This window comes from Dipteris shenzhenensis, chromosome 23 (genome assembly GCF_047967505.1).
Source record: "Dipteris shenzhenensis isolate YYH24624 ecotype China chromosome 23, Dip_SZ_1.0, whole genome shotgun sequence".
NCBI classification, from domain to species: Eukaryota; Viridiplantae; Streptophyta; class Polypodiopsida; order Gleicheniales; family Dipteridaceae; genus Dipteris; species Dipteris shenzhenensis.
The window spans coordinates 7,344,673-7,370,761 of record NC_141618.1 but is presented as its reverse complement, the minus strand read 5'-3'; the positions used below and the strand labels follow the sequence as shown (position 1 = coordinate 7,370,761).

General features: G+C 46.7%; 1 protein-coding gene across 3 annotated transcripts in view; it reads right to left on the bottom strand.

Moving 5' to 3' along the window:
- Positions 1-25,838, bottom strand: part of LOC147886936 (uncharacterized) — an 89,155-nt gene extending 63,317 nt beyond the window's left edge. For all 3 annotated transcript variants that reach the window (XM_087394854.1, XM_087394853.1, XM_087394852.1), the window contains exons 1-2: positions 25,606-25,838; positions 14,038-14,115 (exon numbers count right to left, since the gene is read on the bottom strand). In XM_087394854.1, coding sequence (XP_087250980.1) covers positions 14,038-14,115; positions 25,606-25,761 — 234 coding nt within the window. In that variant the 5' untranslated portion in view covers positions 25,762-25,838. The remainder of the gene's footprint in view (positions 1-14,037; positions 14,116-25,605) is intronic.
- Positions 25,839-26,089: the final 251 nt, after the last annotated feature.

Genomic DNA, 26,089 nt, shown 5'->3' with positions numbered 1-26,089 from the left:
CTTCATGCTAAAGTATGTAATCATGCTGATATTCATGCCACCGAGCTGCCGAATATTTCTATGTGGCATAGCCGGATGGGACATATGAGCATAAGTGGAATGGAGCAATTGGCTCGCCTTGGCTACTTACCGTCTCTTAAATTTTCTGATTTAAAGTTTTGTGAGCACTGCATATATGGTAGACAGTTACAGTGTCCTCATAAAAGGAGATTAGGACATAAAGATGCTCAACTTGAGCTTGTGCATACAGACGTGAGTGAGATGCCTAGTCCTTCACTTGGAGGTGCACGGTACTTTGTCACATTTATAGATGATTCCACAAGGAAGGTGTGGGTGTATCCTCTTCGATTGAACTTCGATTGAAGAGTGATGTCTTTCCAGTGTTCCAGAAATGGCTTGCTATGGTTGAGAACCAAACAGGCAGAACACTGAAGGCTTTGCGGTCAGATAACGGTGGGGAGTATATGTCTAATGCATTCAATGCATTTTGTGATGCTAGAGGTATTAAAAGAGAACTCACTGCTCCTTACAGTCCAGCGCAAAATGGCACTGCAGAGCGTATGAATAGAACCATACAGGAAAAGTCTCGCTCTATGATGTCACATGCTGCTTTACCTCATGGATTTTGGGCTGAAGCTGTAAAAACAGCAGTACACCTCATCAATAGGTCACCAAATAAAAGACTAGATGGCAGAGTGCCAGAGGAGCTTTGGACAGGAAAACCTCCTTCCTATAAACACTTGAGGGTCTTTGGCTGCACTGCGTACGTGCATATACGCAGAGAAGATCGCAGCAAGCTTGATCCTAAGTCTCTTAAATGCATTTTTCTTGGATATGGTGACAGTGGTGAGATGGGTTACCGCCTATGGGATCCTGTGAATAAGAAGCTAATACGCAGCAATGATGTCTTATTTGATGAGTCATGTATGTTTAAGGCAGCAGATAAGCCTTCTGATGCTTCAAAGGTTGACATTGATGACTCGGGACATCCTGTACAATTCGGGCAGGCTGCGAATCAGCCACAACAGCAGGGTAATCAGCCAATGCATGATGCTGCAGCAGATCCAAATGGACAGCCCGCAGTGGCGGAAGATGTACTACGGGACATGCCACCTTTGGAAGACCTCCCAAGCATAATTCTGCAGCCTGATCTACTAGAACAGCAACCTGTTTTAGGTGAGCAGCAAGTTGGACAGCAAGACCAATGGGTCCGAAGGTCCACTCGACAAATGAAACCGCCAGACAGATTTGTTCCAGGAGCAGATTTTATTATGCTTACAGATTGTGGAGAACCTTCCTGTTACAAGGAAGCCGTGCAAATGCATGATAAAAGGCTATGGGAACTAGCCATGAAGTCTGAAATGGACAGTCTCCATAAAAATGGCACTTGGGAATTGGTGCAGTTGCCTAAGGGCATGAAAGTACTGCCATGCAAGTGGGTGTATAGATTGAAAGTCACACTTGGAGCTAAGCCAAGGTATAAAGCCAGGTTGGTTGCCAAGGGGTTTAAGCAGGAGTATGGTGTCGATTTTGATGAGATCTTTTCTCCAGTGGTTAAGATGACCACACTCAAAATTGTACTTGCTTTGGTTGCATGTGAGAATTTGGAATTATGCCAAATGGATGTGAAGACAGCCTTTCTTCACGGTGATCTTCATGAGGAGATCTACATGCAGCAGCCAGAAGGATTTGCAGTCAAGGGCAAGGAGTCACTTGTATGCAAGCTTAAAAAGAGCCTTTACGGGCTGAAACAGGCACCAAGGGAATGGTATAAGAAATTTGATACCTTCATGAAGTCCCAAGGTTTCAGGAGAAGTGATGACGATCACTGCTTATATACCAAAAGGGCTGCAAATGGCAGCTTAATCATTCTCATTTTATATGTGGATGACATGCTTATTGCTGGTAGAGCTCGTAAGGAGCTTGATGACCTTAAGAAAATATTGCATGAGGCCTTTGATATGAAGGACCTTGGTGATGCAAATCACATACTGGGAATGCAGATACGAAGAGACAGGGGACAGCGTTTGTTGTATTTGTCTCAAACCGAATATATTGGCAAAGTATTGCACAGGTTTCATATGGAGGGGGGGAAGACCCTTAGTTCTCCATTGCCTCCGTACGTGAAACTCAGTGCAATGGACAGCCCACACTCAGATGTTGATAGGGCTGAAATGGCCAAGATTCCGTATGCTTCAGCTTGTGGCAGTCTCATGTATGCCATGGTTGCTACCAGACCTGATATTGCGTTTGCAGTGGGAGAGGTTAGCAAGTATATGGAAAATCTAGGCAAGAAGCATTGGAATGCAGTGAAAGGTATCATGAGATACCTGAAGGGCACACAGGAGTTGTGCATATGCTTTGGCAAGCGAGATGCAAAGGTGCATGGTTATGTGGATTCAGATTTTGCTGGTCATCCGGATAACCGGAAGTCTACTACCGGTTATGTTTATACATTCACTGGAGGTGCAGTGTCATGGATGTCAAGGATGCAGCAGTGCATAGCCTTGTCTACCACGGAAGCTGAATATATTGCAGCCACAGAGGCATGCAAGGAGGCCTTATGGTTATCTCGGCTAGTGGGAGACTTGGGTATTACAAGTGATATTCCATTGTTGCATTGTGACAGTCAGAGTGCTATTCAGTTGGCACACAATCCTGTCTTTCATGCAAAGACAAAGCACATTGATGTGAAGTATCACTTCATCAGGGAGGTAATAGATGATAAGCTGATTCAGCTTGTCAAGATTCACACAGATGATAATCCAGCAGATCTGTTGACAAAAGGCTTGCCTGCAGAGCGGTTTGCACATTGCCGACAGTTGATGGGTATAGGTTGAGCCTCATTTATTTTCACTTGAGGGCATATTGCCTTTAAGTGGGAGGTTGTTGGGGTAAAGGCACTATGGCCACCCAAGTACAGTTAGTACACTAAGTACACCGTACTTAGTGTTGTAACCTTATCCTTTCATATAAAAGGTTGACTGTGTGCTAGGGGAGGTACACACATATGTTTTATCCCCACACTTCTTGTGTTTATCCTGCTTGTGTGTGTCGGTGTGCTCCCACTCTCCCCTTCCACACACTATCCAAGAGCTCCTCATCTGGTCTGAGAGGAAGTCTCAGCCCAACAATTTCCGCCTAGGATCTCAAAAATCTGCTCATTGCTTCAGCCACAAATAAATACAAGAAAGGACAAGAGAGCAGGACTGATCTAGAAAGTTGAAATCTCTCTCCCCTTTATCCTCTGGTGAGTACCTGGCTGTGGGCTATTTCGTATAAAGAGGAAGCCCATCTAATCCATGTATCTAAGAATCCAAAACGTGCAAGGTATCTTCCAAAAATTTCCAATCTACTCTGTCATATTCCTTTTCAAAATCCAAGAGTAGAATGGCAAGACACTAGCCACTCTGCATAGCCCAGTTAGAAGCTTCCCAGAAGGAAATAGTATTATAAAAAAAGCTTCTACCATGCATGAAGCCAATCTGCATATCATGAATAAGATCAGGAAGAATGGGATGCAAACGCAAACTGATTGATTTAGCCAAAATCTTGTAGAGGGTTTACTATTGCTTTCTGGATTTCCGCAAGGCATTTGACACCGTTCCGAGAGCCCGCCTCATACAACGCCTACAGGATCTGGGTTACGACCAGGAGATCATTTGGGCTATCATGACACTTTATGAGCGAGTTTTTCAGGCAGAGTCCGGACAGGATCTGGATGGACAGACGAGATCATGAGGACTATCGAGGTCAAACAAGGGTGCCCATTATCACCTACCTTGTTTGGCCTCTACATCGATGAGCTCGAAACACTGATGCAGGCACAGGGTGGGGTAGGCTACTCTTTCACGGGCACGCTGATCCGAATATTACTTTATGCAGATGACATGGCTCTCTTGTCTTCCTCAGTAGAGGGGCTCCAAAGACACCTGGATGCACTACAGTCCTTTTGTGAGTCTCATGATTTGAAGGTCAACTTGTGTAAAACCAAGGTTATGATTTTCAATACATCTTGAGTCGTCATGCGCGATGAGCATTTCACATTTGATGGGTCCCCTGTTGAGGTAGTTTCATCATACACTTATCTGGGGGTCGTCTTTTTCGGACCCACCTTCACCATGAGATCAGCAATGCAGGCGCGCCTGAGCAAAGGATATGCTTCATTGGCTAGACTAGAGAGACAGTGCTTCCGCTCTCATTTTCAGGATCCATGGACCAAAGGGTTGCTTTTTGACTCCTTGGTCCACCTTGCAGGGATGCATGGCAGCCCATGCTGGGACCAGATTTGTCGGATACAGAGTGGGCCAGGGTGGAGTGGCTACAGGTTCTCATGTTATCATGGATGATCCGTGGTAAGCCATCTGTCCCTCACCAGATCATTCAGGCAGAGTTTGGGTCACCCCCATTACAGCTAGATGCTGCATTTCAGGTCATTACATATAAGCTGTCAGGTCACAGGCTCCGGGTCACGGTCATGTCGAGGTCTCGCCTCGTGGGGGTCTATGTGCTCTGAGAAGTATCAGTCGAGGGAGAAGTCTGCTCATGTCTCCGTGCTCAGAGTATCCTATCGCGGTGTCTGAGCATCTCATGAATGAAACCAGCCAAGCATCGTTGGTTTGGGTAGGAGAGGACATGGGTCAACATCGCATAACTATCTCTGAAGCGGCAGTAGAAACGCCCTCGGATCTCATAGTAAACAGGACACCTGAAAATAAAATGCTCCTCTGTCTCAACCTCCTACATGTCACACAGTGTGCATATGCGCCTCTCCTTGGGTAACCGCTCTGCTGGGCCGCTCTCTATACAAAGTTTGTGTGAAGAGACCCGGAACTGCCCAAGGGAGATCCTCAGCGAGTGGGGTAGGTGAATTTGCGTGTATCCTGGTGGATCAATGCAACCCTCCGCTGTGATATGTAGGAATTGATCTCTGTAGAAGCCCAGCTTCACTGGAAAATTACTCGGGCCCGACCAAGTCCGGAATGTGTGTAGTTGTAGTAGATCCTCACGGATAACCTGGTTGACCTCATGTGATAGGAGGGGAGAGAAAGGAGCATCCATGCGGTACTGGAAAGGAGGTAGTCTGTCCATGTGGAGCCCTAGTCTTGCAAACCATCTCTCTATGCGTGCATACCAACACCTCTGATCTCCCCCTGTTGCAAGTGCCATAGAAGAGGATAGTGCTAGCCATGGTATCCTGCTACGCCCGGATGGGTAATCCCCATACTCCCTAACTCGGTACAGATCACACTTGGGGACATCCCCTCCTTGTTTAGGGTCGGAGCCCCCGACCGACGAAGGTCACAGTGGCTTGGTTAGACGCAAAGCTACGACCAGGAGACATACCAGGACTGCACCCTTGAGGGGCGACAACGTTCTATTGTTGACCTCATGCCTCCACTTCCACAGCCTCATCCATCCTGATGTCCTGTTAATGATGATGATGATGATGATGGTTATGATGATGCCGACGATGATGTTGAGATTGATATATATAGTCAGGATATGACTATGTTGTACTTAGGACTTAGTAGTGCCATTTTGCATTTTTTGCATTCTGCATTGGTGTGGATGCTCATTTAGTAGCTCCACTACCACAGCTCATTGTATTAGGTTTTTGACATAGACCCATCGGTCTTCCAAAGACTTTAATAAACTTTCTTTCTACCATGTCTCGGGCCAAGAGTAGAGAAAAATGGTTTATTGACTCTTCCTCCCATCTGGATCCAAAGAATTCCTGAGCATGACAGTAATTTATTTGACTTTGAGCAATCTCTGGCACTTCAACACAAGCTCCCTTTCTCACTCCCTGAGAAGGGGTGGATTTGTTTGATTCCCAAAGGGGGAGATAGGTCAAACATCTGACAGTGGAGACCGATCACTTTGCTTGATGCTACATACAAGATACTCACCAAGGTCTTGAGTTTGCGGTTATGGCCCCATCTTACTGACGTCATTCACGACACACAGACCGGGTTCATTCAAGAGTGCAGCATCCTGGACAACGTCTTCACATTCTGGGAGGTAGTGGATTGGTCCAGAGAGGAGTCACAGCCATTGGCCATCCTCTTGGATTTTCAGAAGGCTTATGATAGGGTCGAGTGGTCTTTCCTGGAGGATACTATGCAAAGATTGGGTTTTTCACATAGATGGATCAGAGAAGTTTTTGCACTTTAGGTGGAGAGCTCTACTCAGATGCTTATTGGTGGACACACAGGCGAGGCCTTTCCTCTCTCTTGCTCGGTCCGCAAAGGTTGTCGCCTCATTCCCTTCGTCTTCTTGTTTGTGGCGGAGGCTTTGGGCTACTACTTGAGATCACACCTGATGGGCCTCACAGGGTTGAGGCTCCCAATCAGACAGGAGGAGGAGCTGCTGGACTCTAAGTTTGCAGATGTTGGTTCGGAACTTCCTTTGGGCATGATGGGATGGCACAAGGAAAGCCCGCATTGCTTGGCATTACACGCATTGGTAGGCTTGGGTATCATTGATCCGGAGATGGAGAGCAGAGCGCTCTTGGGCAAGTTGGTTGTTCGCGGCCTCACCCCAGGTGCAGAGCCTTGGAAGCTCCTCTTACAGCGAGGGCTTCTCAGAAACACCCCACGCACTAGGGGGCAGTGGCAACATTCATACATATGGATCTTCTCAAAGGCCCCCCTTACAGCGAAGGGTTCCCCCTTGGTGAGGAGCCTCCATAGGTCTGACAGAAATTAGCAAGGGGCCTCATTCGTGCTCAACCTATATGCAAAGAGGAGTTCCAGCATCAGCCCCTTGTTTGACACCCAAAGATCAAAGATCGAGAGGGGTGTATGCTCGGGCAGCGGACTCACATTGGTTGGACACAGTGGGACAGTGGACCAACCGGCTCCTTTGGCAAATGAAGCAGATTACCCATGGAGGCCAACATGAGGCTTGGCGCCTTAGCACATTTGCGAGAGGCAGGGCAGCAGATGAGAGGGATTGACCTTGCCATCCCTGAGTCTTGGGTGGAGGGACTTTGCGTGTGGATGGACAGCAGATGGTTGGACCAATTTTCTCGGACTAGTGTCCCCTTGAGGATGATGATGCAGCGAGGCAGCACACAGCCCAATTTTTTTCGTGTAATATCTAGAGGCCTACTCCAGGAACTCACTGAGAGAGACCCAGAGTCTGGATGGGATTCATTGGCAGATGATCAGAGTGGTGGGACGTTTAAGGAAGGAGTGGCACATTGATCCTCCGAGTATCTTAGAGCAGGATGCCCCTAGATGGCGGCGACGTCCTTAGATAAGGCAGCAAAGCATCCAGTCCCTAGCATGTGATCTGGAGGGGTGGGACCTATGGATTCATGCAAACAGAGTGGTAGATCTCTCAAGCTCCATGTCCTTTTGCAACTGCAGCAGCTCGTCTTTCGAAAACATACACGTTCTCATGGACGGTGAAAGTGGAGGAGGATTGACTGGATGGGTTTCCATTCGCCAATCAAGGATGGGAGGCTGACTCATACAGATGATGATCTGTCTGTCATTTGGAGACGAATGAGAGGGACGCGAGGAGGAGGAAGGCTGGGAACCTAAGGCAATTCTAGGGGGAAGGGCTAGGAGGAGAGGTAGGGAATCTAAGGGAGTTCCAAGGAGAGAGACCTAGAAGGAGAAGCGGAGTTAGGGGTTGAAAGGGGAGAGAGAGGGGCTGAGGGGGTTGAAAGGGAGGGGCTGAGAGGGTAGGGTTCAGGGCTGATAATAGAAAAGGCCGACTTGAAGAGGTACTTGCAGAAAATCGCCGATTAGGAGCAACCAGTAAATTAAAAATTGAAGCAGCAACAAGTCGTGGAACTGAGGCTTGAATCTTGAGCAAGAGAATTTCAATAAAGGAACTATTAAGGCTGGAACTTGTTGCAAGTTATGAAGCTGTAAAATCCCGTTTTTGGAGCTGTTCACTGAGTTTTGGTCAAGCAGAAGAAGCCAAAATAGAACCCATTTTTGGAGCTGTTGAGGGCATTTTCACTGGAGCAGGAAAAACAAAAATAGAGCAGGTCCTTGTTTTTATTTTTCCATGCAAAAGACTTCTATGAAACCCACGTGAGCAAGCTCGAAGTGGAATACATCGTGATGTGGGCATGAGGAAAATAAATACTCTAGAGGAGTAAATTAAAAACTCAGAAAGAGCTGGAAAGAAACCAAGGTTGAGGCTGAAAATGCCACCTCGACCCTATTGTAGCCTCTGAGAAAAAGGGGGAGCCCCTCCATTCCGTAAGGAATATGACCCTCCTAGCAAAGGCTACCCAAGAGGATCCTTGCATGCTTGGCCAACCAGCCATCGATGTGTGAATGCTATCAGCCCAAATACTAGCCAAGGTGTGGGAAGGGTGGACTTGAGATCCATCTACGGCCTCTATGCATCTAGCCAAGCCATAATACTAGCCAGTATCTCCCAAGCAGAATCCACATCAGCATGTACTAGTCTATAGCGGGAAATAGGCACATCCTCCAGAGATGAGGGTAGAGAGAGAATGGAGACGACAACCGATTAGGCCCCTGTGCCCACTGACGGCCCCCTCCCCCAATCAGGGTAGAATTTGATTTATACTTGGAGAACTGAACGATACAAATAGCACTCTTTGAGAGAGCACGGAGACGTGCTTCTGAAGAGTACACTATGCACACGTGTTGTAGACCCAAAGATCTGAGAGGCAACGCCAACCAATACCGAGACCTTGATGCTGTCGATGCTAACGATGTAGGGCGCTTCTGCAAGGCAAGGAAGAGGCTTGTGCTGTCCACCGATATGCAGGGTTACTGTGTGAGTGAGAGAGTGAAAGCTAGGAGTAATTGATTCTAAAAGAGAGCTGAGAGATGACTGAAATATAGAGGTGAGAAATGAACTGTGCAAAATTGTAAATAGAATTGTAAAGAGCTGCTGAAACGGTACCCAAACCTTACTCCCTTTGCTGGTCCAACTCCCCGACTGTTGTGCTGCATAGGCACCTTCCAGGAGGGCTGAACTGAGGCCAAAAGCTGAGGCTGATCAGAGGCCAAACTCTGGAAGTGTCAGGGCTCCACAAGAGCGGCTGGAGGGGATCTGTTGGGAGTGCTGAAGGCTGGGAGGCTAAGTGAGGAATGAAGGCATGGATGGCACCTATGTATAGGGGCTGGAGGGCTGAGCCAACCTTCCCAAACTGGCTGACTTTTCAGTCAGCTGTTTTGGGATGGTTGGTTGGGCCTTTGGCCCCATAAGGTGGCCTAGGGAGGAGTGCAGGGCAGCCTATAAAGGCAGCCCCTCCCCAGCCCATTTCCTTCACTTGTTCCAGCCCTGAGGGGGCCCCGAAGGGCTCCTGGACCTAGACCTAGGACCTAGACCTATCTCTAATCCTAAGATGGAAACACTAACCTACTGTTCTCCAATGGGTACCACTAAACAAGGACTGATCTGTTTGACTTGACCTAAGGCTGAGAGACTGACTTACGTAGCTTGTCTTGACTGTCCCTGGACAAGGCTCACAAAGGGGTCACAGCATACAACAAAATCTCCTATTAGGGAACTATAACGCACTTGTCGATGTAACCATTGTATCACATTGCACCCAAGTGCAGAAGTGCATGTGACAAAGCCATTGATCCCCAAGTCATGAAGAAACGAGAAGGAACAAAAGTACTGATCCATATGACTCTTGCATGTCTGCAGTCCCATAAGCAATGATGAACCAACTCCTCCACAGACGAACACCTAGGACAAGTGGAGTCTGCCCCAAACCTGGACCTCCACCTATTCACTGCAATCCCTCTGTGAATAGAAAGCTAGAAAATATAAAGTGATCTTTCTATTTCTTTCGGATTTCCAAAGTCTCCTCCAAAAGAAACCTGATCACTCTCCCAATGAGGGGCTTTGGAAGGTCTCCAACCTCTACAACTAATTTGGAACCTCCTGGCAATACAGACCGTGTAACCAAAGAAAGGGAGACTCTTCTCTTGGTTCCCTACAACAATCCATTCCCACTCTCCGGGGTCCAATCTATATGCCAAGTAGAGTCCTTGCCCTGTTCCACATAGCCTATGATCTTGATAATGCCCAAAAGAATATCATCTGAAGAAATAGACAGCATGTCACCTGACTGTACACACCTGACTGTACATCAAAGACCAAGGCATCCTCCTGTGCTCCCAAAAAAGCAATGACCTGAAAAGGAATACCTGTACTTGAAAAAGCCTCCATCCACTGTGAACAGACTATAGGCCTATCATCTATATCCACCCAATCAAGGGTAAGGCTGCATCTATCTGAAGTATCCTCCCTGCACTTCCTCTGAAGCGACTGACCAAATACTATTAACGGCGATCTTCTAGAAGCCTCTTGAAGGCTCATCAAGTATATTGTCATTCCACATGATAGGTTGCCTGTCAGTCTCTATTCCATGATAGGTTGCCTGTCAATCTCTTCGAGAGAGGAGGGAAAAACTCTCCAAAGGGTATTTTTGAAGCCGGCCCAAGCTTTCAGAATGGCGACCATAAAGCGGGGAGCAAGGAGATCTGAGATGGGTTGAAGTGAAAATCCATCTGGTGTTGTCTATCCAGTCTCCACCTGAGGAGGAACTGCAGGTTTGGATGCAATGAATTAGAAAAAATTTACATGGCTCATCCCCAGGCATACAACCTCTAACCACAAATTTGCAAAGCAAGGCCTTACACTGCAAATCTGGGTCTATGATGTTGAGACACCCCTCCTGCGTGGGAAGGATCGAGTCTCCCACGCCACCCTGGCAATACTGTCTGTTATGCCATCTAGCCCACTCCACAAAAAATTCCTTGTAGGCATTATGAGCTGAGTGATGCAATCCCTGGAGCTGCACCAACAAGAGCAAACATACCAAGCCGTGGCCAGCAAAATCTTGTTAACAACCACCACCCTAGATGCAAGCTCCAACCTGGCTGAACTCCTAAAAAAGAGTTTCCTCCTAATGTTCGCCAACACCGAAGCAAACTGTTGCGAAGGGGAGATACCCTTACCGACCTGGCATCTAGGTATCTGACTGACACATCCAAGTGAACCCCAAATCAGCCCCCCAGTCCTAGGTGTCATCGTCATTGATCCAAAAGCAATTGGACTTGTGCTAATTAATGTGAGCACCTGATGTAATACAAAACAAGTCCAAGCCTTCATTGTCAGCCTCTACCAAGTGGATTGCTTCCTTCAAGGAGTGGAGCAGCTCCCCGTTCTTCTTGGAGGCCCCCAGAGGGTTGAGGTGGCATTTTCAGCCTCAACCCTAGTTTTCTCTAGAGCTTTGCTCTCGGAATTTCTTTCATAATTGATAGAAGTCTTGTCTTTGGAGGGGAAAAAAACTCTTGTTAATTCAAAGATGGAGTAAGCTGAGGCTTAATGCCCTTGAGCTACAAAATTGATTGAATTTTCTCAACAAGAATTCTCCTCCCCTATCTATCCTCATAGCTTTCACTTTCTTTCTAGTTTCATTTTCCACCATTGTTAGCCATTCTTTAAATTTGTCAAACGCCTTAAACTTTTTCTTGAGAAAGCTTAGACAATATACTGAACCTCCAATTTACTATGTACACATGTCTCCACAAATATCTGAGTGTATAAGTTGGAGGACACCAATTTCCCTAAATGTGAATTCCTTGGGAAAAGGTTGCCTTGCTTGCTTGCCCATTACGCAAGAAGCACAATATCAGTAGATGAGTGGATTGCACATAAACCATCCACCTGACCATTCTTCTACATGTTGCAGAGCACGTCCATATGCACTTGCCCTTATCTCCCATGCCACGGCCTGCCAAAGCCTGTATTTGTTTGAGCTATCAAGGTTGTTATTCTATAGAGATAGTTGTCTGATGTTCCCCATGCAACCAACTTCCTTTTCTAATCAAGAATCCTAACTATTTGATGGTCAAACTCTACCTTCATTCCAGTTTTTATAATCATCATGAACGGAGAGAAGATGTGTGCAAAGCTTACAAACAAAAAGCACATACGTAATACCTTGGTCTCTCCTTTTCCTATGATGAAGGGAAAACTACGTATCCCTCCACTGGAACTTCGAGTTGTCAATTGTGACTAATGACATAGAATTCACCAGCCTTATGGAATTGTACCCTTCCCTCTTGTTGGTCATGTGTTGGGTGACACCGGTATCAATATACCAGACATCCTCTGGTTTTGTTACCATTTTGGCTATTAGTGGCATCTCCTCGATAATTATCGATGATTCTCGATGATGATGTCACTATTACTCTTTGTCTCCTCCTTAGGCTTCTCATTGTTTTCCTTTTTATCAGTCGCTTTCTTCTTGCATTCCTTGGCATGGTGCCCCGTCTTACCACAAAAGAAGCACTTAACCTTCTTCTTCTTTGATCAAAAGATCCATCCTCTTGTCCTCTCTTTGCTCAATGCTGACTTTCCTTTGCTCCGCCCCTACCTTAGACATTTAGAGATTTGTCAATGTCCATGCAATCATACATCGTCATCCAAAGTTCTTCAAACATCATGACTTCAAGTTCCTATGTGATCTAGATTTTCCTCTCACTGTAGTCAGTGCCGTAAAACAAATCCTTGGTAACTTCGTAGCAACTTGCTCACAAGCCTTGCCAAGTTCTAAGTGTCCATGTCCTCCCCATCGAGGCTGACTGGTCCTAAAGCACCTTAAATTGTTGAGGAACTCTTTCAGCCTCTCGCTCTTTGTGTTTAGATTCTAGAGATTCAAGATCCTCATGAGATTGTCAGTTTTGTACCAACTCATCAGTATGATCCAAGCAGCATGGGCACTACCTACCAAATACGTCAACGGGATCACACTGTCCTTTGTGATCTATATGAGCTCTACGAATGTGTTTGTATCCTACTCCTCCCATGCTTGCAACAATGCTGGACTTGGAGTTATTGCTATAGCACCTGTCCCTAATGCCTTAGGTTTTGTGAAGGTACCGTCTATAACCTTCCATAGTCTCCAAGAAGGGAGGAGATTCTTGACCTTAATCTTCTACAAGGGGTAGTAAGGTCCATCAAGCTTACCCTCCCCAACGTTAGGGATGAGAAGGTACTTTGTTAATGCCATTCCTTATCTTCTGGTTGCTACAAAAAATTAGATACAAAAGGCTAGAAGCTTGCTGTCCAAAAAATACAGCAAACTGAAATACCTCCTCTGCTCAAATGGCCAACTGGATCTAGGGCTTGCTGCCCTTAATTTGCTGTAGCTTCTTCTCCTAAATTGCCGGCTCGGTCTAGAGGGTCCTGCTGTCCCGTCTGATGTAGATCAGCTTCTCTAGTCAAGCCTCCTAAATCTTGGGGCCCTTCCTTGTTGTGTCTTCAACCAAGCTGATGTAGATTTGTTGAAAAACATACATACACTTGTCTAGTACATAGCAAAGCTGAAACAATGTGTAGATATAACAATATCCTTGCATACAAGAAGGGTCCTTAAGAGATTTTGGACATTGCTACTTCCTTCTACAGTCAACTATGCTGTGCAAAAGAGCCCATGCCTCAAGTTGAGGAAGTGTGGCCTCAAATCCCCTCAATCGTCTCACCGCCCATGATCAGTCAGCTTGAGGCCCCCTTCTATAAATGATGAGCTGCTTGAGGCCTTGAAGGCCCTCCTATTGCAAAACGTCCACAATAAGATGGCTCTCTCCAATCTCCTTTTGACAATATTGGGACTTTATGGGCACCCCATTGGATCTTGTGTTCTACAAGAGCTCAACTCAGTTAGATGCCCACATTTCGCTCCCAATCTTGGATGCGTGATCCCAAGATATGTCAAGCTATATCACATAGGAATCTATGTTGAACCAAAAAATTTTAAAACTAATTTCCAACTTGAATGTTATTATATCGATTTGAACCATTGAAATTCAAAAATGTACACTCTTAAAGACACCGTTGTGTACCATGCCTTTTGTCATGCTCGTTGTTGTCCAACACTGACCCTATTGTTTGTGATTGAATCTATTGAACAAAAATCAATATAAAAAATCAGCGAGAACTTTATCGCCATTCATAGTTTGTCATGCTTGAGAGAAAAATTGACAATAAGACAAAGTGGAAATTAGAACTCACCTTTTCTAACTGAAGTTGCCTACATGTATCTTTCAAATTTAAGTTGGCTTGTGATAGTTTCAAATGAAGCTCCTTGAGCTGCAAGACAAAAGCAATAACTCACTATAATTTTGTATGCAATGTATCAACATGTGGTAGACTAGCACTTGAAAATCAATTTCAATATTTCAAATTTATCGAGCAGCACTCTTTCTGCTGTGCAAAATGATGACACCTGCAAGCAAGATAACACATTATCCTCAAGGATTATCCCATGTAGAAAAACGGTAATGTTCTCGTCAGCCTTCATAGTTCTTCCCATCAATTCATGTCGCCTACCTCCCTAGATCCCGCCATTGCATCTATGCCACTTACTACCAACCGCCTAGGGCAGTTCCAGATCCGTCCACTCCTCAGACACCCTTGTCTCAGTGATACAAGACATTGCCACCAGATCCGTCTTCACGACCTGATCCACACAGACCCGAGATGGGAAGATGCCTCAAAACCCTTGGTTTGATGACGAGTGCAGAGCGGCAAGAGCCCACCTCACACTGAAGCGAGCCCTAGGCCATTTGACGTAATCTGAGGCACAACAGATCTTCCAAAAATTGACGCATCGTAAGAGGCAACCTTTCTCACACACAGGGTGGATGAGATTATCAGATCATTTTGAGGAGGAGATCTGACCACTAGATGGAAGCTTCAATTGAAAAGGAAGCCACCTATTCCCATCACTGATCCGGATGTGTGGCACACTTATGCATGCTCTCGATATGATGTTCCAATGTAGACACCAACGGGCATGTCCTCTATGCCCAGGCCCACTACTTGTCACTTGTTCACTGCACAGAATGTACGGACTACTCTCCATCGGCCACACAACGGGAAAGCATAGGATCATGAGGGCCTACGGACTGCGCATTTTGCACATGGGCAGGTCTTAGCCCCAGTTCTAGCATAGATGTTTAACCATGATGTATGCCACGGCTTCCCACCTGCTTGGAGCACTACCACTATTGTACCGATACACAAAGCAGGAGACCCCATGGATACTGGGGACTATCGCACCCTCATGATTGGCCACACATTGGCCAAGATTTATGGATCGCTACTAGAGAGGGAGATCAGCAGTCATACAGAGGCTCAGGGGCAGCGGGCACTACGACAGGCAAGATTCCAGAGGCAACATTCCACTCTAGATCACATCTTCACTTTGAGGGCTATCATAGAGGAGGTGAAGTCCATACACCAGAAAGTCTCCGCTTGCTTTGTACACTTTCGGAATGCCTTTGACACTGTCCCGTGATCCCGCATAATTAGGGGACTACAAGAGATGCATATTTGCTTTGGGGTGTGATGAGCCTATATGAATCTGTCAGAGGGAGAGTTCGTGCCCCAGGAGGTTTATCGGATTGGGTCAAGAGTGCCATAGGGGTGAACCAAGGATGCCCCCTCTCACCGATTCTTTTCGGACTCTACATCACATCCTTCATAGACCGCCTAGGGAGCGAGGGTTCACTACTGGCTAACCTCATGATACATATATTGCTATAAGCTCATGACATAATCCTCATATCATCCTTAGCGGAGGGGTTGCAGAGACATCTAGACGCCCTAGAGGTATTTGGAGTAAGCCCTCAGTCCCACATGAGATAGTACAAGCAGAGTTCGCCATAACACCTCTCCAGGTTGATGCAATCTTTCAAACGGTGACATTCATCCACAAAGTTTAGAACTTACCTCACTGGAGACTACCGAGGCTGGCCCGAGTCATCCAGACGACTAGCATAGAGTGGAGCAGACACATGGTATGCATGTATATCCCCATGGTTTGCCAAGCATGGTATCCAGATAGAGAGACTTCCCCCCTTTCAATACATCATGGACGCGTCACCTAATTCGATTGCACGAGATGACTTCACCCGTATCATACGGTTAGATCTCCTCCAACTTCATACATCTCGGACTTGGGCCAATCCTATCGTGACCACTTCCTAAGAGTATCGAAGGAGGGATTCATCATCAGACCCAGTAACTCAAGGACAGAGGAGTCTCAAATGCACTGAGGATCGCCATTGGACAGATGCGGGTTTCATCCCATCAGTTGAGGATTGAGGCAAAGAGAGCAGTAGGTATACCCAAAGAGCAGCGGATCTGCATGCTATGCAAATTGGAGGTGGTTGAGACACAGGAGCGTTTTCTTTGTGCCTGCCCAACCTATTATGAGATCCGAGGACGCTACCACTGCCTCTACTTGGAGGGGAGCAGCTTCGGCCCACTCTCACGGCTGATCCAATTATATGACCAGGTTTGCATTGGGTTCTATCTGATAGAGATGCACCGACACAAGGAGACACTACTATGACAGATCAGAGAGCAGCAAGGGACGACTAGGCCACAGGATTCAGAGGCTGACCAAGCACAGCGACGAGTCACATACTTCTTTGCATTTGAGTCAGTACAACAAAGTAGAGGAGGAGGAGCTAGCTGATATGAGGGAAGCCCAGATCAGCAGAGAGAGATGACACGGTGCCACCAAGAGAGGGATTCAGAGACCGCACGTGAGATGGGGAGCAACCAGAGCACACTATGCTTCCACGCTTCTGTTTATATTCTAACCAGCTTGAGGTCAGGGTGCATTCAGGCTCAGTTCTCAAACATTGTATTATACTGGCAGTAAGCCCTATCATTTGGCCTGATGCATTTCTCATAAGGAGGGATGGCATAACTGCTTGATGTGCAAAAAATAAGTTTCAGCCTATGTTACGGAATTACCAAGAAACTGTTCAATAAGGCGCAAAACTTGGGCAAAATAGGACGGCAACAGGGACATGCTTAGAGGTGGGTTGTTGACAAGGTGATGCACGATTGCTCCTCGTTGAGCTGCAAAGCGTCTTGCTGCTTGTATGCCAGCACTGTGTTGTCAAAGGCACTAGTTGCCCATTCATAATGTGAGACCTTCTTGACCGGATCACAGTTTGGATTAAAAAATGTTGACTAGAACCATATATCATGGGCTGGCATATCCACCCACTCTTCCTCTGTAAAGAATAAAGGCCGAGGGGGAGCTACTCGTGTCAAAACTTGGACGTGCTCTAGTAGTACTCGGGTGTACTCTGCATACAGATCCACGTCCTCAAAATGTGACTCCTCCTTGCATACAAAATCTTTAGCAGGCACGAACTCCTATTCCACTAACCGAGGGGGAGACGTTTGAGTGCTGGCGTCGACAAGATATGGTGCCTCTCCCACCTAGTGCTCGGGATCTCGTAGTAGAAGAATTGGGGCTGTTGATTGGTCTTCCACTGCCATGTCTGAATGCGGAGTTTACTGAACTATGTCCAGAGTGACCCCTCATATTTGTCAGCCTCCCTTGAGGAAAGATGTGATAGGCCGGACTCGACATTCTCACCAGTAGATATTATAGGGATCTACCCATGGCCTCTAGAGTCTCCAAGCTACAAGACGAAGATTGACTGGCAGATCCCTGCCATTTCCCCATGGCCCACGCCACCTCGACAGTCACCTCCACGGGATCCACCTGAGTAGGAGGTCGAAGGGCAAGCTGTCCTGGCCTCCGCTGAATTGATGCACCAAAGGAGACCTCCACTAAGAAGACCTCCTCCGCCCAAGCCACATAGAGAACGCGGAGATCCTCCAAGGAAACGACGACGACACTCATCTAGCCGAAGGTGCCCTATCAGGGGTACCCTATCCTTTGAACAACAGCTAGAACGAGTTGACTGAGACGAGCAGTGAGGGCCAGGCTTGAAGGATAGTCAAGGTGAGTGTTAACCCTTGGTTAACAAACGACTCAACCATGGTGAACTCGGAATGCAAAAATCGGACTATCAAGTTGAGGTGGCAGGCAATGAGGAAGCAGCAAGGATCCAAGTGGTGCTGACATGGACCAGCTCAAAAGATTCAAGACGAAGGCAAGATTCCAGCAAGGCCAACCAATGGTGGAGTGCGGTCCACTGAATTAGCTAAACCAGTTTAGAAGGAGTTTAGAAGGCAGTGGACTCGCCTTAGGTAGTCGGCAAGCTCTTATTAGATAGAGGATTCAGTCGTAATAGAGACAAAAGTTGGTGTATGATCTGAGAGACAGAGATACACTGTAATGTGCTGGAGAGGGTCTAGGTAGTAAAAGGGCTCATAGAGCTACTAGCCCAATTGAGGCGTAGGGAAGGTGAGTCCATGCGAGTGAATGACTGAGTAGAACTGTTGTGTGACTGTGCAGCCATGAGCTATTGTAAACAGAACACTATTTGATAATATAGTTGATGCTGGGTTCTTCAACTCGCTGTCTCTTTCCACTTGAGCATTCTTTGCATGTCTTGATATAGTTTGCCTACTCAGTGTGTCACCCTATGTTAGTTTCCGACGTCTATTTCATTTGTTTCTGTGATGACTTCTAGCCCTGTACAGCAACCCGTGGATTGCAAGAGTGAGCATCTTCATTTGTGAGCTTGTGTGCACAAGAACTCGGCCAAGAGTGATTAGCCAGTCAACTCGGGAACAAGGGAAAAGACCGTCAACAAAACCAAACAGGGAGACTTGGCCCAGATGGTTCCCAAGTTTAGAGGATACCTGAGTGGTTTATTGTACCTGATCAATTCTTGACGACGTTTGATGACTCCATTGAAGGATGGTACTATGATCTTACCTATGTACTGGCTTGGTTCTGAAAGTGCAAGGATAAAGCAGAAGGTGCATCATACACTGGTATTGAGATTGGATTTTGACACAATTCTCAATCTATTCCTAAGAATTTCTGGAAGGAAGCTGATGGAGTGGATGCATCTTTGGGTCATTGTGGGACCACAGTTTGGAAAAAGAGGTCCATTGTCCTACCTCCCCATCTGAGAGGACATAAGGACATGGTACCAATGTAGGTGGAGAAAGATATCCACAAGGCAGACCTGTGGGCAGCACAATAGGCTGCCACATGGGCTGCTACATAGTCCATTGTTGGAGAGCTCTGGATTAGAGCAAACTTGTGCACAACATGCAATAGATACGGACTATAGTACAGCAGATACTGATGATACATCAGCATGTATGCAGCCTGGAACAGTATGTCTGATGCAGCATGTTGCAGCCTGGAACAGTATGTCTGATGCAGCAATAAGTACGGAACTCTAGTGGGCAGGTTCAAGCAGTATGAGAGCAATTACGGGCCTTCTTGGAAAATCCACAAGAGCAGTGGATCCGCTGCCACGTTAGCTGCTATGCAAGACTGCGCAGACACTGCTATAGGCCCCGGAATAAAGGCAGATTGCTGACCTGGTGTACAGGGCCAAAAAAGACTAGAAGATTGCACAGGTACATGGATGGCCTATTATAGGCCAGAAAAGCTAGCTGGCTGGTCAGCAGTCTTACAGACTGCAAAAGTTGGCAATCCAAAGCAGACTAGGCAACAAGAGGTGAGCTGACAGAGTGGCCAGCCGGCCAGTTCAGAAGAGCTCCAAGATGCTCTTCTCCCTGGTGGAGATCTCCTGTTGCTCTTCTTTGTCAGTGAAGATGAGCAGCTACAAGTGAGGCATAACTAAATTCCAAGACCCCCCCAATGCCTTTATAATGCCAATGCCTCACAGATCTAACTGACCAGATCCATGGACTTGCCGACCAGTCTGTGTACTTTCTATCTTGAGCATGCCAACTGAGATGTGACAGTCTGCCACTGGCCCGAGTTGTATTGCAGACCCCCCCTGTACAGCTGGCCTATACTTGTAGTCTGCCAACCTTGTGCAGACCAGACACACCCATTCCAGCGCCTATATCACATGTGGGCATCACAATGGGCTGCCATATGGGCTGCTACATAGTCCATTGTTGGAGGTGGGAAGGAGCTATAGATTAGGGCAAACTTGTGCACAGCATGCAGTAGATACGGACTATAGTACTGCAGATACCGATGGTACAGCAGCATGTATGCAGCCTGGAACAGTATGTCTGATGCAGCAGTAAGTACAGAACTCTAATGGGCAGGTGCAAGTAGCATGAGAGCAATCACACACTTCTTGGGAAAGTAAGTACAGAACTCTAGTGGGCAGGTGCAAGTAGTACGAGAGCAATCGCGGGCCCTCTTGGGAAATCCACAAGAGCAGTGGATCCATTGCCACGTTGGCTGCTATGCAAAACTACGCAGACACTGCTATAGGCCCCAGAGTAAGGGTAGATCGGTGGCCTGGTGTGCAGGGCCAGAAAAGATCAGAAGATTGCACAGGTACATGGATGGCCTATTATATGATAGAAAAGTTGTCTAGCTAGTCAGTAGTCTTACAGACTACTAGGCGGCAGTCCAAAGCAGGCTAGGCAACAAGAGGGGCCATTATACCCTAGGTCATGTTGGCCTAACCCTGGAGAGGTGAGCTGACAGACTGGCCAGTCGGCCAGTTCAGAAGAGCTCCAAGATGCTCCTCCCTGGTGGAGATCTCCTGCTGCTCTTCTTCGTTGGCGAAGATTAGTGGCCACAAGTGAGGCATAACTAAATTCCAAGACCCCCCCAATGCCTTTATAAGGCCAATGCCTCGCAGATCTAACTGACCAGATCCATGGACTTGTCGACCAGCCTGTGTACTTTCTATCTTGTATTTTAGGGTTGTCTAAAGGGCTGAGTACAACTGTAATAGCATGGAGAATAAAGACTGCATGGAAGGATGGATCCTTCACTGCAAAAAGGATGGAGAAAAGTATTGCATGGAGGGCATTGATCCCTCCTGTAGAAGATTGTGAACTGATGGAGACAGGGGCTGCAATGAAGCCGCCTTGCTGCTGCTGTCAGGAGTTTGTGCCTGAACTTGACTGTAGAACTATCGATGCTGCAGGAGGGAAGCTGATTTGCGGCTGCCTGAACCGGCCTAATCCTGTGAGAATATGCTGTTGCTGGTTGAGGAGAGAATTGCCCAACTCCATCCTTCAATGTGCATGAAGAATGAGCCCATGAGGGTTTCCTTTTATAGGCCCCCTAGGGCTTGGAATTGTACCAAGAGGCCAGGAACTGTGCCAACCCAAGGTCAGGTCTGTTGTCAGCCGACCTGCAATTCAACTGCCATGTGGCAGCTGTGTGGCATGGCACTTATTTCGCCACATAGTGGCTGTCGGCTGCCAACTGTCTGCAGCATACAAGGGGCTGCAGAGCCCGTGACAATCTTCAATGGGGTTGTGGACACGGCATGACAGTTGGGCCATCTGGTACTAGTGTCGATATCTTATCCATTCACGAAACTTACTTGTGATTCTACTCGATGTAATATTCTCGATGTTCTCAATCTTGATGCATGGGGAAGGGCCCTTTCCCTCAGATTATAATTCTTTGGGGAAGGAAGTGCTTGGCCTCCCTACCCATACTATGTATGATTATAATAATTTTATTATATATTATCATACAAATATGTTTAATTACTCATTCACACAAAACTTCTTATTTTCATCTAAATTCTTACAGCATTCCTCTCTTTTAATGCATGTTCTCGATGTGAGGGAGAAAAGACAACCAAGTTGGATGCACGATTGAAGGATGACAATTCATATGCTGATAGTCCATGTCACAATATTTATACGTTGCAACCAAGGACAAATTCTAAGCTCCTGTAGAGCATGGACTTCTTCATGTATTTGTTGAGCTTTAATTCCTAAACGGCACAAATCTTTGCACATCACCAAGTCAGTAAAATAAAATATTGCCCTGACATTTGCAAGGAGGATGGGGTTGTAATGGACCCTGTGTCGTGTCTTGTGTCTAGATTTTTACTCATGATTTGTTTCCTTTTTGAAAATTTCATTAAATGAATGAATGAATATATCCCAAGGACTCTGAAATATAGGGAGCAATTGCCTTCACAAAACCCAAAGCATGCAGCTTGAATGCATGTCTGAGCGACACAAAGTTTATTGTTGGCCACAATTCATAGCCAACAGACCCATGGAAGGAAAAGGGCATTTTGATCAAAGTCAATAAGAGCATGAACTTTTTGATACCCACAACCTAGAGTTACAAGAAAAAGTTGTATAGGAAGAACGTAGATTGATGGTGACAGATGATGTCCTGAAAGACAAAGGGTACATGGATAACTTGAGGAAGAAAATCGTTTTGAATACTCTGCAAAAAGGCTTGAACCTAAGTGGAGCAGAAGTTGTACAATTCTAAGTTTATGGACAGAGCTTGGCTAATCAGGGATATTGAGCTACCAAAAACCAAGCAGTACAGAAAGAGAAAGACCATTTATTTGGACATTGAGCTTACAAGCCAACAGAGAAGTCCCAGATTACCAATGGATGGACCTCCATCATCTAACCATTTTCCAGCACAGCGTCTATGTTTATTTGGAGATTCAAAAACAATCTGTGATTTAAGTTGCTGATAAATTATATTTGAATTGAGTCTTTTGGCTATTAATGTCCACAGGAATGGCTGGATTAACTTGTGACTTCGATTTCAATTGATTTTGCATGGTTGTTGAATCGTAATCACTTAAGATGTTTAATTAAGTCCTTTATGCAATTCGTATTGCTTCTTGAAATGTTCACGGCCCTTGATCTCGTATCCTTCTTCAAATGTCATGACGAAGGCAAGGCCAAGGACAAACCCTCTGACATTGTGAGGTTGGCACAAAGACAAAATTGGTTAATTTGACAAGAAGTTGTTGGTCACCTCCACCCAAATGAGGACATGGGGGAGGGTGACTTGTAGCAGCAGAAGTGGTCTGAGAGATGTGTCGAAGAGGTCAGAGAGATGCACATGGCCAGAGAAGAAAACTGCTACGACGGCATCAGATCTGAGAGAAAAGAAAGAGGAGCACAGGATCCTATGGTGGCTAGCATGTGGGCAGCAATGCAGGCTGCCACATGGGCAGAACCTAAAGGCTCATGCAGGGCTGATTGCAGCCACAAAGTGGTGATGGGCATATTGTTGAAAAATAGAAGGGAATGAATCACTCAAACCTCCAGCCAAGATCTCTCCCGCTCTTCTTGACACCCAACTCAGATAACTGATCACAGATGCAATAAACACTCACTCAGAGATAACTTAAACAGAGAGAGAGAATATATTCATCCACCGGATGGTGGGCAGAAAACTGGCTCCAGGGGAGCAATACAAAACTCAGCCAAGTGCTGAGGAGAACTGATGGAACTCTCTCTGTCAGACTAGACCAGCTCTGAGTGCACAGCACAGCCTATGACTGAGGCTTTCTGTCCTGCACTGGATGCTGGATTGAAGGAAAGAGTGGGCCTTTTATAGGCACTGCCCAGGCCTTCTGGACTGGCCGACCAGCAGGGTCGGTCCCCTGACTGGTGGCCGACCAGAATGTTCTGGAAATCCGACCAGGGTCGGCCCTGGTCGGTGGCCCTGGTTGGGCCAACTGGCCCTGCCACAGGCCCCTATAAAAGGGTGCCCTGTGCAGCCAGTCCATGGGACTGTTGACGCTTCCAGGGAGGCACAGGGCCCCCCCTAATTCTCTGCTGTTTGCAGACAGCAACCAGCCCGTGTGCTGGTTGCCTATGATGTCTGTCTGGGTCTCTCTTTCCCATCCCTCCTACCTCTCACTGCCCCTTGTCCCCTCAAAACGGGGGCTCACAGGTGGGCACAGTGAGTCTCTAACACATTATAGGACATGAGAGGACTCTGCTGGTCGGCAGACTGCAGGTACAATCAAGCCCACCAGGGCTGGTTGGCAGTACAGCAGGAGGGGCCAATAGGAGCCTGCCATATGGCAGGGTTGGCAGACCAGTCAGCAGTAGGCCTGTTTGCTTGGAAGTTAGACAATCTGCTCGGCCAGATCTATGAGGGCATCAAGGCCTATAAAAAGGGCTCCACTGGGGGGGTCTTGGTACTTGCTGTGTGCCTCATCATAGCCTGCATAGCCGAGCAGTAAGGAGGCCTAGGAGCCCAGCATATAGTGTGACCCTCGTGGTGTCTGCAATCCTTTAGAAAGGAGAGGGAGTGCACACATAGGAGCAGCGCAGTCCTTCCCTGAAATCCTTTTACAATAATGGCCATTTTTGGGCCATGCATCTGAAGGCATTTGAACAGCAATAGGACACGCATCTGAAGGTATTTGAACAGCAATAGGACAGGAGGTGAAGCCCTTTGCTTGGTGCACGGTGGGGCAGCAGCAAGCTGTTGGCGTGGCACACTTTGAACAAGGTATTTTGCATATAGTTCTGTCTCTCTTGGGACATAGTATACATTCTATTGGTTGTCTACATGGCTCTCTATCCATCTAGATCCATGTGTCAAATTCAGTAACACTGTGCACAAGACAGATGCACTGTCTGATTCCCGGGCATATACTTTCATTGTGAGAGTCTTGGCTTCAAGAAGGAGAGCCAGAGTCGTCAAAATCATCAGCAAGCATGGTAACAAATGTGAAAAAAGGAAAGCTTTTCTTGGACTCCGAGAGTTGCTGAGACCAAGTATGCAGACCTAGGTGTAATTGTCTTAGTTTCTGACATTGAGAGATTGTCCAATGCACCAATGGTTCAATTGTCAGGAATTGGTCTCAGCTATCCACCTCAGCACAGAGACAGAATTGGACATCGTGTGATCAGGGCTGTGAAAGATCAGTAAAGAGGAGTTGCTCATAGTAAAACATCGGCATTTCCACCATTAAGGTATGTGAAATACTTGATATGACAGATGAAAACTAAATGGTGACAGAGACAGCGGTAGAGATACAGCTGAATTGAAAAAATGTCACCCTTTACACAACACGCGAATTATATTGTGGAAGAGGCTGTGGATTTTCTTCCCACACATACATTCTTACCTACATTCTAACAAAATGGTGGTGAGTTTTTTTTAATCGTTACAAGCTCAAATTCAGCTCCCCAGCGGGGGGGGGGGGGGAGGCAGGCGGAAGGGGGGGGTGAGGTGGGGCAGGAGAAGGAAAGGGGGGCTGGGGAAGAGGGGGGGGTTGCCAGGGGTTTGTGTCTTTAATTATGGTATAATTTGTTACAGGCTCAAGTTATACACGAATGTACGTACATATGTGCGTATGTATGATGCCCATTGGGAGGCTGAAGATAAAGCTCAGTACACACCGCCCAATCTGTGCCCAATGGAAAGCAAGAGGCGGTAATCTTCAAAGGGCAGGCTGTTTGCACACGGCCCAACCAGGAATCTTTTAAAAAGTTGGTATTCAATGCATTGTAGTTAACAATTTTAAATGGAGAACCGAAACTTTGAATTTGATTTAGTGGTAAGTGGGTGCCCGTGGTCACGCGATAGTCACCCAATAATTTACTTACCAGTCAGCTGCCAGCTTGAAAAGAGGTTTGTAGATGTGTACAGGGTCAGGTTTTAAAAACTTTGATTTAGCACATCAGCCGCCCATCTTTGGGCGGCTTTGGTGTGTACCTCCGAGATTTCTCTTGGCAAAAGAAGGAATAATCGCCCTACGTTGAAAATACTATCCTGTGCGACTTGATGCCGTTCAACATTCTCTTACTATTACTCTGCATTCCTCACCCTCCAAACAGAGATGGATCTGGAGCAAGCGATCGCTTTTGATGGCCTTTTCGTGACCCAAAGAATGATTCATCGTCACAAATCTCGCTGAAGGGTAAGACTTGAGTTCTCACATGCTCGAAGTTTCGACGAAGCGCCGCGTTATGTAAAAGCAACTGCCGGACGGAGATCCTTTCCATGGCACTCGCTTCCCCGTCAAAAGTGTCGTCTTCTGCTAGCATTTTCAGCTCTTCTATAGAGCCGGAGCCGGGCTCCCTTTCAGAGACCATCGTGGATGCATGTGATCTCCACCGATTTCGCACTCGGTACGTATACAAAGAGGACTTCGGCTGAACTCAAAGTTCGTTTTATGACTCATTGGAGGTAGGGAGCTCTTATTGGTCACAAACAGGAGCATTAATGGAAACTGTTGGCTCCGTGAGACCCTCCAGTAATGCTAGATGTGACCGCGCCTTAATAATAACGGCCGGGAGCTGATTGGCTAGTCGATTTTCAACTTTCTAGGCTAGTTCCACCTCAAGAAATCCTTTTCCGAGATTGCCACACTTATATCCACGAGAGAGTTTTTCAACATACCCAAGATCCATGTACACTTGG